We start from the raw sequence: 10,230 nt of genomic DNA, 5'->3' as shown, positions 1-10,230 counted from the left end.
GTGACTGTAGGGTCAGATACAGGGGCATGGTGAGTGCGTATAGAGTGACTGTAGGGTCAGATACAGGGGCATGGTGAGTGCGTATAGTGACTGTAGGGTCAGATACAGGGGCATGGTGAGTGCGTATAGTGACTGTAGGGTCAGATACAGGGGCATGGTGAGTGCGTATAGTGACTGTAGGGTCAGATACAGGGGCATGGTGAGGGCGTATAGTGACTGTAGGGTCAGATACAGGGGCATGGTGAGTGCGTATAGTGACTGTAGGGTCAGATACAGGGGCATGGTGAGTGCGTATAGTGACTGTAGGGTCAGATACAGGGGCATGGTGAGTGCGTATAGTGACTGTAGGGTCAGATACAGGGGCATGGTGAGTGCGTATAGTGACTGTAGGGTCAGATACAGGGGCATGGTGAGGGCGTATAGTGACTGTAGGGTCAGATACAGGGACATGGTGAGGGCGTATAGTGACTGTAGGGTCAGATACAGGGCATGGTGAGTGCGTATAGAGTGACTGTAGGGTCAGATACAGGGGCATGGTGAGTGCGTATAGTGACTGTAGGGTCAGATACAGGGGCATGGTGAGTGCGTATAGTGACTGTAGGGTCAGATACAGGGGCATGGTGAGTGCGTATAGTGACTGTAGGGTCAGATACAGGGGCATGGTGAGGGCGTATAGTGACTGTAGGGTCAGATACAGGGGCATGGTGAGTGCGTATAGAGTGACTGTAGGGTCAGATACAGGGGCATGGTGAGTGCGTATAGTGACTGTAGGGTCAGATACAGGGGCATGGTGAGTGCGTATAGTGACTGTAGGGTCAGATACAGGGCATGGTGAGTGCGTATAGTGACTGTAGGGTCAGATACAGGGGCATGGTGAGGGCGTATAGTGACTGTAGGGTCAGATACAGGGGCATGGTGAGTGCGTATAGAGTGACTGTAGGGTCAGATACAGGGGCATGGTGAGTATACGCACTTCTATTACAACACCAGCTAGGTGTAATTGAAGGCCGTATGCCTATGTGGCCGCACAGCTCTCGGGCCGCCCATGTCTCCAAGTCATCCGCGTTCCATCGCTGCGCATGGAAAGGTCATTCGATTTTGAATGTAAACTACAACTTCCATGACGCTTTGTGCGAGGTGTAACTGCGCAAGTTCTGATTTTTCAAGCCAACCTAACCTACCAGCTGGTCCGCTCCACCTCGCCTATTGGTTCGTAGAGCTGTCAGTCTTACAGCTAAGCCTGTTACTGGTTTACATGGCCTTTCCTTTTCCTCCTCACGTTGCCAGGGAGCCGTAGTATTAAGTTAGTAAGCTGAGGCGTATTCCTGAACATCCATTTGCGCAGTTTACGTGGCGTAGTCCTTGGACTTGATGATTCTAGTACGGTGATTACGTAGTTGGAGGGTGCTTGCTCTGAGAGACACCCGGAGAGGTAAACACGGGTAACTGGGTTGTCAGCGGCCTGCTGGCTGGTGTATGTGTGTACATGGCTGGTGGACTATGCGTACAGTTTGAATGCAGCAGCCATTGCGGCAGAGTGTAGTGCACAGGCTGGGCTTTGTAAGTGAGCTATGCATGTACTGTAAATGCGCTGCAGAAACTTCTGGATGTGGCTCTATCATAGGGTAGCTGCAGCTCCATGTTTCCATGTGCATTCACTAATGGGGAGGCTATTTGCCAAACTTGCGTGCTGGCCCCATGATAGGCCGGAGCGGTGCTCTGCATACCTCTGCACTCTGTGGAGTGCCATTTTACAGCAGCTCTGACGGTATCGCCTGATTAGCAGTGAGTGTCCTCATACACTTCCATAAGGTGTCCATCCTCTGCTAGCTGCAGACAGTAGCCTGGACTCTGCCATACCAGTAGCCTGGACTCTGCCATACCAGTAGCCTGGACTCTGCCATACCAGTAGCCTGGACTCTGCCATACCAGTAGCCTGGACTCTGCCATACCAGTAGCCTGGACTCTGCCATACCAGTAGCCTGGACTCTGCCATACCCAGCCGGCTCTCATTGGCAGACTAATCTCTTTCAGAAATTGATAGTAAGCAGTTCTGAAAGGGTATAGGGGTCTCACCCAGAGCCCTGAAGGGGGTCTACAGAGCGGAAGCTGTCAACTTTACTTCCCATCCTGTATAGTTGTTTAATATCCTATTAAAGACAACTTTTCACTGGATTTTTTTTCATTAAAGGGAACCTGTCACATGAAAATACGCTATTAACCTGTACATATGGGGTTAATAGCGTTAGGAACCTGCTTTGCGCTGCACTTAGAGCCCCACTGCCAGCAGGAAATGGACTTTAATCCTCCCGGCAGCGTTCCGCTGTCAGTCATCAGTACGGCACGTGTTCAGTCACAGATCTTTGTATGGAGAGCGGCGGTTGTAGCCAAGTCCCCCCTTACTGACTGACAACTTCCTCTAAGGCAGAGTTGCTTTCAGTCAGTAAAGGGGGGGCTCGGCTACAGTCGCCGCTCTCCATACACAGATCTGTGACTGAACGCGTGCCATGCTGATGACTGAGAGCGGAACGCTGCCGGGAGGATTAAAGTCCATTTCCTGCTGGCAGCGGGGCTCTAATGCAGTGCCAAGCATGTTCCAAAACCTGCAGAATAACCCCATATCTGCAGGTTAATAGCGGTTTTTCATGTGACAGTCCTTTTAAAGGGAACCTATATCCTCCAATTGGTGCTGTTCCACTGATTCTAGAACTTTATTTTTTCTTCTGTGTCCCGTTATTTTCCCGTCAGCCAACTGGGTTCAAGTCCCACTAAAGACAACATCCAAAAGGAGTGTGTATGTTCTCCCCATGTTTCTGTGGGTTTCCTCCAGGTTTTTCGATTTCCTCTCACATTCCAAAGACATACTGAATTTAGAGTGTGAGCCCCAATGGGGACAGTGATGATAATGTCTGTAGAGTGCTGTAGAATTAACGTGTGCGCACGTAGCGTTCTGTCCCTGCAGAAATTTCTGCAGCGATTTGAACAGCACACGTGCGCTTCAAATCGCTGCAGAAAGAGTCTGTAATGAAAACAAAAAGCAGATTTCATGCGCTCTGAGTGCAGCCCCTCCCATAGACAGAGCGGGGGATGCATGCAGAGCGCACGGAATAAGTGACATGTCACTTCTTAGAACGCGCGCTTCGGGCAGCAGCCGAAGCGCAGCGCTCTAATACGCCACGTGCGCACATCTCCTGCATAATCTTCATAGATTATGCAGGGGACGCATGACGCATGCAGTTACGCTGCGGTGCAGATCGCAGCGTAACTGCATGCAAATACGCAACGTGCGCACATAGCCTTAATGGTGCTATATAAGTATGTATAATAAATATTGATGAGGAGACCCCCTTTAAATGGACTCTGTCACCAGTTTTTTTCCACCTAAGGCTACTTTCACACTTGCGTTAGTCGCAATCCGCTGCGCAATCCGCTGCTTTGGAAAACAGCGCAATACGTTAACGGCTTGCGCTGTTTCCCATAGACTTGTATGGACGACGGATTGCGACTATTGTGTCGAGTCGTTATTTTGACTGAGCGCAGGCCGGATAGAACGCCGCATGTAACTTTTTTCTTAGTGACGAATTGCATTGTTTCACACTGAGCATGCTCAGTGCTTGTGTGAAATCCATGTTCGGGGAATCTCATTCCAGCGGCGGCCAATCAGCTGATCGCTCACAAAAGTCAGCCGCTGGGCGATCAGCTGATTGCTCACGAAAGCCGGCCGGCTTTTGTGAGGAATGAGCTGATCGCCCGGCTGCCGGCTTTTGTGAACGATCAGCTGATCGGCCGGCTTTTGTGAGCAATCAACTGATCGCCCAGCCAAACAGTAAAAAAACCCCCAATAAAAAACATCCTTTTTTAGCAGCATCAGTCACATCAGTTGTGCCACTATCTGCAACGCATCCGTTGCATCAGTTACACAACTGATTGTGACGAATGCCGCACAACACAAGTGTGAAAGTAGCCTTATCTAAGAGCAGCATAATGTATAGAAAGAGAGCTTGATTTCTGTGATGTGTCACTTGCTGGGCTGTTTAGTGTAGCTTTTATAAAATCACTGATTAATTAGCAGGAGATTATCATGAGAGGACTACTTTGCCTGCTGCCAGGTAGTCCAGCAGCTGGATGAGCTCATCATATCCCTGCTCTACATTCAAATAACTGCTAGATCTGCAGCAGAGAAAACAGAGATATCATCAAAATGACAGCAAACAGCTCAGTAAGTGACACATCACTGGAATCAGGGTCTCTGTCTCTACATTATACTGCTCTCAGATGCTATACATGTTATATTTTGTAAGCATTATGACTGAACCACACTTGGATGTCAAGTTTATGGAATCCTTTTCTAGCATATATATTTTTTTTATTTTGCAGGAAAGTGTATTGATAATGGCAGTGGTAGTGATACAATTTCAGTCTTTGGAGTCGTGAGCTCTGTATCTGAACTTCAAGATGGATAGAACCAACATTGTCCAGGATCTCATCGTCCGGCAGATTGGGGTATGTGGTGTATTGTTCAAAATTTTAAATTCCATTAATTTTATTTTAACGGGCTATCCTTGAATTGAGGTATGTTCCACACTGATTTTTTTAAGTGGATTCTGATGCATGTCTGCAAACATATGAGGCTGTGCAAATGTCCGATTTGTTTCCTTGGACAAATCAGAAGAGACTAATCTGATTTTGATCCAAGTGTCAGATCAAAATCAGAATTGCAAGTTTATGGATCCGTGAAAAAAATCTTACCGCAGTCATATGACATCTGAGTGCGGTTCAGTTTTCATGGACTTACAGAAAGGAGAAGGTGGAGAGTCGTTTCTTTTTCTTTTCTCTCCACAGCTGAGAAAAACTGATGCCACTGTAATCAAACTCTGATTAACGTCTGATCAGAATAATCTTATAGTTTTTCTTGAAAAAACAGTAGTTTGAAACTACACCTAAGGGTGCCTTCACACTTTAGCGATGCAGCAGCGATCCAACCAGCGATCTGACCTGGTCGCTGGTGAGCTGTCAAACAGGCAGATCTCACCAGCGACCAGTGACCAGCCAGCAGCGACGTGCAAGCGACGCTGCGCTTGCACGGAGCCGGCGTCTGGAAGCTGAGGACACTGGTAACTAAGGTAAACATCGGGTATGGTTACCCGATGTTTACATTAGTTACCAGCGCACACCGCTGTGCAGGGAGCAGGAGCCGGGACTGGCAGCGTGAGAGCTGCGGAGCCTGGTAACGAAGGTAAGTATCGGGTAACCACCTTGGTTACCCGATGTTTACCTTGGTTACAGCTTACCGCAGGCTGTCAGATGCCGGCTCCTGCTCCCTGCACATTCAGGATTGTTGCTCTCTCGCTGTCACACACAGCGATGTGTGCTTATCAGCGGGAGAGCAACAATAAAAAAACGAACCAGGGCTGTGTGTAACGAGCAGCGATCTCACAGCAGGGGCCAGATCGCTGCTCAGTGTCACACACAGCGAGATCGCTAATGAGGTCACAAAAACCGTGACTCAGCAGCGATCTCAGTAGCGATCTCGCTGTGTGTGAAGCACCCCTAAAGGGAATCTGTTAACGGGATTACACCCTGTAAATTATTCATATGTGCATTTAGCTCTTTTAGGCCGGGGTCACATTAGCGTATGCATGCGATGTGAAAGCATTGGATGCGATATGTTAATGATCCTCGGCTGCTGCGAATGTGAGCCAACTGTCATTCAACTGTGATCCGATCCTGCTATCGGATCACAGCTGCAGAGGAGAGGGAGGGATTAATCTCTCCATCCTCTTCATTGCCTGTCTGTGCATATATTGGACTGCAGTCAGATGTTACCTGAGTGCAGTCTGATGTTTCACACACCCATAGACTTGTATGGGTGTGTGTGAAGCAAGACTCGCAGACAATTGTAGCATGGTGCCATTTTTTTTCTCAGTCTGATTAGTGCTGTAGAAAACATCGTAGATCTGAGCTGCCTCATTACATAACATTGTGCCGAATGCAATGTGTTATTTGTTTCCTCACTGGACTCGTGTGAGTCATACACCAGTGTGACTCGAGCCTTAAAGACAAGTCCAGTAATAGCTTTACATGGCCACGGTTTGCTCTCTGTTCATGAGAAATGCTTTCAAATGGATATGCAAATGAGGTTGAATTGCTGTCAGAGCATGGATACTCTTCCAGAGCCCCTGTCACTCCAGTTCTTTTCTTTGCCCAGTGCCACCTCTTTCTGCCTGACTGACAGCCTCTATACTTTGTGATTTCAAGCAACGGAACTGTCAGTCAAGCAGCAGAGGGAGGCGGTGCTGGGTGGGGAAAAGAGTTGAAGTGACAGAGGCTTGGGAAGCATTTCAGCTTTTTCATATCCATTCATACAGTGATTTCTTGCTGTAGCAATGAAGAAATAGACTGTGTAGGTAAAGGTATTACTAAACTTGTCTTTAAAAAAGCTACTTATGCATAAAAAAAAGTTTAGTTACTCTTTCAAGGGAACCTTTAACCTGCAAAGACATTATTTACCTGCAGATCTGTATGTGCAGGTAAAAAGCTTTTAAAGGGACTCTGTCAGCACAAAATGCCTGTTCAAACCAAGTACATCATGGCGAGGCCAAACATTTAAGTGCACTTTCTCACTTGCTTGTTTTCCATCCACAGTATATCCACCCTTCTCTGTTTCTTTGAAGTCAGGGCTGTCAATCGAAGAAGAAGGGAGTATGGAGATAGAGAGGAAGGTGTACTTAAATGTTTGGCCATGCACTGAGCACTTGTACATGGTTTGAACAGTCATCCTTTGCTGACAAAGTCAGTTTAACCCCTTCACGACCTTGGACTGATATATCCGTCATGGAGCGTGTGAGGTTAAGCCCCGCCCCCTGCCGCCGGCAGGTTACGGCTATCGGCGCACATATCAGCTGTTTTTAACAGCTGACATGTGTGCCTGCATGTTCCGAGTGGAATCGCATTCCACCCGGAACATTTAACCCCTTACATCTCACTGCCAAAGTCTGGCAGTGAGATATATATGCGCGCGGCCATGATTTTTACTTACCGCCGCCCCCACCGGAAGTCACGTGCGCGATCACGTGACTTTCGGTGGTTGTCATGGTAGCACAGGGTCATGTGATGACGCCTGTAGCTATCATGACTCACTTCCTCTCAATGCCGGAATACAGCCGGCATTGAAAGTAAAGCACCGTATCTGCAGTTCTCAGCTGTGTAGCTGAGATCTGCAGATAGATCAGAGCGATCGGATTGCTGATCGCTATAGCCCCCTAGGGGGACTAGTAAAATAAAAAAAAAAAAAGTTTAAAAAAATAAAAAAAAATAAAACCTAAAAGTTGAAATCACCCCCCTTTCGCCCCATTGAAAATTAAAGGGTTAAAAAAATAAAAAATATACACATATTTGGTATCGCCGCATTCAGAAATGCCTGATCTATCAAAATATAAAATCAATTAATCTGATCAGTAAACGGCGTAGCGGCAAAAAATTCCAAATGCCAAAATTACGTTTTTTGGTCGCCGCAAGTTTTGCGCAAAATTCAATAACAAGCGATCAAAACGTAGCATCTGCGCAAAAATTGTACCATTAGAAACATCACCTCAAGACGCAAAAAATAAGCCGTCACTGAGCCATAGATCCCAAAAAATGAGAACGTTACGGGTTTTGGAAAATGGCGCAAAACGTGCGCCACTTTTTTTGGACAGGCTTGTGAATTTTGTTTTAACCCCTTAAATACAAGTAAACCTATACATGTTTGGTGTCTAAAAAGTCGCACTGACCTGAGGCATCCCACTGACACATCAGTTTTACCATATAGTGAACACGGTGAATAAAATATCCCAAAAACTATTGTACGATCACACTTGTTTTGCAATTTTTCCGCACTTGGAATTTTGTTGCCGTTTTCCAGTACACTATATGGTAAAACTTATGGGTTCATGTAAAAGTACAACTCGTCCCGCAAAAAACAAGCCCTCATTTGGCAAGATTGACAGAAAAATAAAAAAGTTACGGCTCTCGGAAGAAGGGGCGCAAAAAACAAAAACGCAAAAACGGAAAGTGCCTGGGGGCTGAAGGGGTTAAATCCTGTTAGGTTTTTTGCTCGAGCAGCGGTTGCAGCAAGAAAACTAAGCTATGTGATTCCTGTAGCTACTTGCTTCCATTTATCAGCAGTCCAGAGAGCCGTTCTAGTCCCCACTCACTATGCTATGCACACATACGCTGCACACATCCATTGCAGAGCAGACTGTAAGTCAAGGTGAAGGGGAGTGTGTACAGTGCAATCACTGACCCATATACCCTCAATGACTGGAAGCGAGCGGCTGCAGGGAGAATATAAACACATTTTCTGCCTTTCAGTAGGCCAGTTTAAAATGTTGTTTAGCTGCAGATTACCCCTTTGTCTGCAGGTAAATAGCATACATTTTAGCTGACAGTTTTTGAATTGAATCATTTAAATCTGAAAAATTTACAAATAGAGCAAAAAATTGGAAGTGGGAAAAAAAATGTCACTGCACTGTTAGAAGAAAAATAGCTAGAAAAAATATAAATATATTTTTTAACAACAATGTTAATAATAAACCCTGGAAAACCCTGAATTTCATCCTGTCATTTTTGAAAAATTAGTCCTGTAAAAATCCCCATAAATCCTAATGGGGTGGGAAACCCTGTATATTAATGGAGGGCTAACTAAAAATTCCATCCAATATGAATCTTTACTTATAATGCAAACCATAAAAGCCTAGACAAAGCAAATCTAAACATTTAAATATACGCACATTTTGTTAGAACTTACGATAATTCCTAGGACAAAATCTGGCACTGGGATACAACCAATCTGATCGGTATGAAGGGAGAAGCTCTGCTACAACCATGTAATACGTCGGTGCTCAGAAAAAATGTATAACATACCGTATTTTTCGCTTTATAAGACGCACCCGATTATAAGACGCACCCCCAAATTTGGTGAAGGAATAGAGAATTTTTTAATAAATGGGGTCCGTTTTTATAATGCCAGTGTCCGTCTAACAAATCATATAGGGTATATGTCCCTCATAGCCCCCCATCCTAAAATTAGCCCCCTTAATCTGGATATGGCCACCTTATATTGAATATAGCCCCCTTGTGCTGGCACACGTCCCCCAGTGATGCCACATGTTCCCTATGGCTGGCACACGGCCCCCTGTGGCTGGTACACGGCCCACTGTGGCTGGCACACGGCCCACTATTGCTGCACACGGCCCCCTGTGGCTTGCACACATCACCCTGTGTTAGATATCGCCCCCATGCTGCTGCTTTTAGTAAAATAAAACACTCTTTTCTTACCTTCTCAGCGCTGTCCCTTCTCGTGTCTCCCTCCGTGCTTGTGAGCTCCGGCTTCATCCACTTCCTGGTTTTCGGTGCCGGTCATGTGATCGGCACAGCAGAGTGATATCATCTCTGCGTGCCTGATCACAGACAGCAGCAGAGACATCGGGAGATCAGCGCTGGAGGAGGTGAGTAAAGAGTGTTTTATTTTATTATGTGCAGCAGCATGGGGGCCATATCTAACACAGGGGGGATGTGTCATCAAAGGAGGGCGCAGGCAGATATAATATGCGCCCCTGCCCCAGCCCATCGCCGCGGTGCGGTTTCAGCACCACGGTGATAGACAGCGGCAGTGCATATTATATGAGCGGGAGCAGGAGATCAAAGGCTCCTTCCCGCAGCTTCACCAGCCCCCAGAACCGCTCCAGAGTGGACCCTGCAGTGCGTGTATACATATATATATATATATATATATATACACCCCCCTCCCCGTATATTCAGATTATAAGACGCACCCCCTACTTTCCCCCAAAATTTGGGGGAACAAAAGTGAGTCTTATAAAGCGGAAAATACGGTAATACTGATATTTCTGGCACGCATAGAAAAAAATATTTCAATATGATATTGAAGAATATTTTATTTTCATATTCTGCAAAAGGAGTCAACCAAAATGCCAACGTTTCGACTCACATTAGAGCCTTTTTCAAGGCATATATATCAAGAGGCAGAGAAGCACAAAAATAGGTGCTTGGCAGAATATGGGCTTAGGATAGCTGGCTGTCTGGTAGCAAGGTGACCTTGCTTCCAGACAGCCAGCTCACTGGACACGGTTCGATTTGCACCCAGCCTGCTGTCGTTCCAGGCACTATCACCCATTCACCCTGGTCTCCTATGACTTACCCCTGCCTCATCCCATCCTCTGGTATTTG

At 46.4% G+C, this 10,230-nt stretch overlaps 1 protein-coding gene across 2 annotated transcripts in view; it reads left to right on the top strand.

The window, feature by feature from the left end:
* The first annotated feature begins 1,329 nt into the window (after positions 1 to 1,329).
* Positions 1,330 to 10,230, top strand: part of WDTC1 (WD and tetratricopeptide repeats 1) — a 154,145-nt gene continuing 145,244 nt past the window's right edge. The window contains exons 1-2 of one of the 2 annotated variants that reach the window (XM_075335920.1): positions 1,330 to 1,432; positions 4,378 to 4,503. In XM_075335920.1, coding sequence (XP_075192035.1) covers positions 4,456 to 4,503 — 48 coding nt within the window. In that variant the 5' untranslated portion in view covers positions 1,330 to 1,432; positions 4,378 to 4,455. The remainder of the gene's footprint in view (positions 1,433 to 4,377; positions 4,504 to 10,230) is intronic. The other variant, XM_075335919.1, reaches the window with a different exon arrangement.

This window comes from Anomaloglossus baeobatrachus, chromosome 2, assembly GCF_048569485.1.
Source record: "Anomaloglossus baeobatrachus isolate aAnoBae1 chromosome 2, aAnoBae1.hap1, whole genome shotgun sequence".
NCBI lineage: Eukaryota > Metazoa > Chordata > Amphibia > Anura > Aromobatidae > Anomaloglossus > Anomaloglossus baeobatrachus.
Note: the sequence above shows the minus strand (reverse complement) of the source record. Positions and strands in the feature narration are given on the sequence as shown.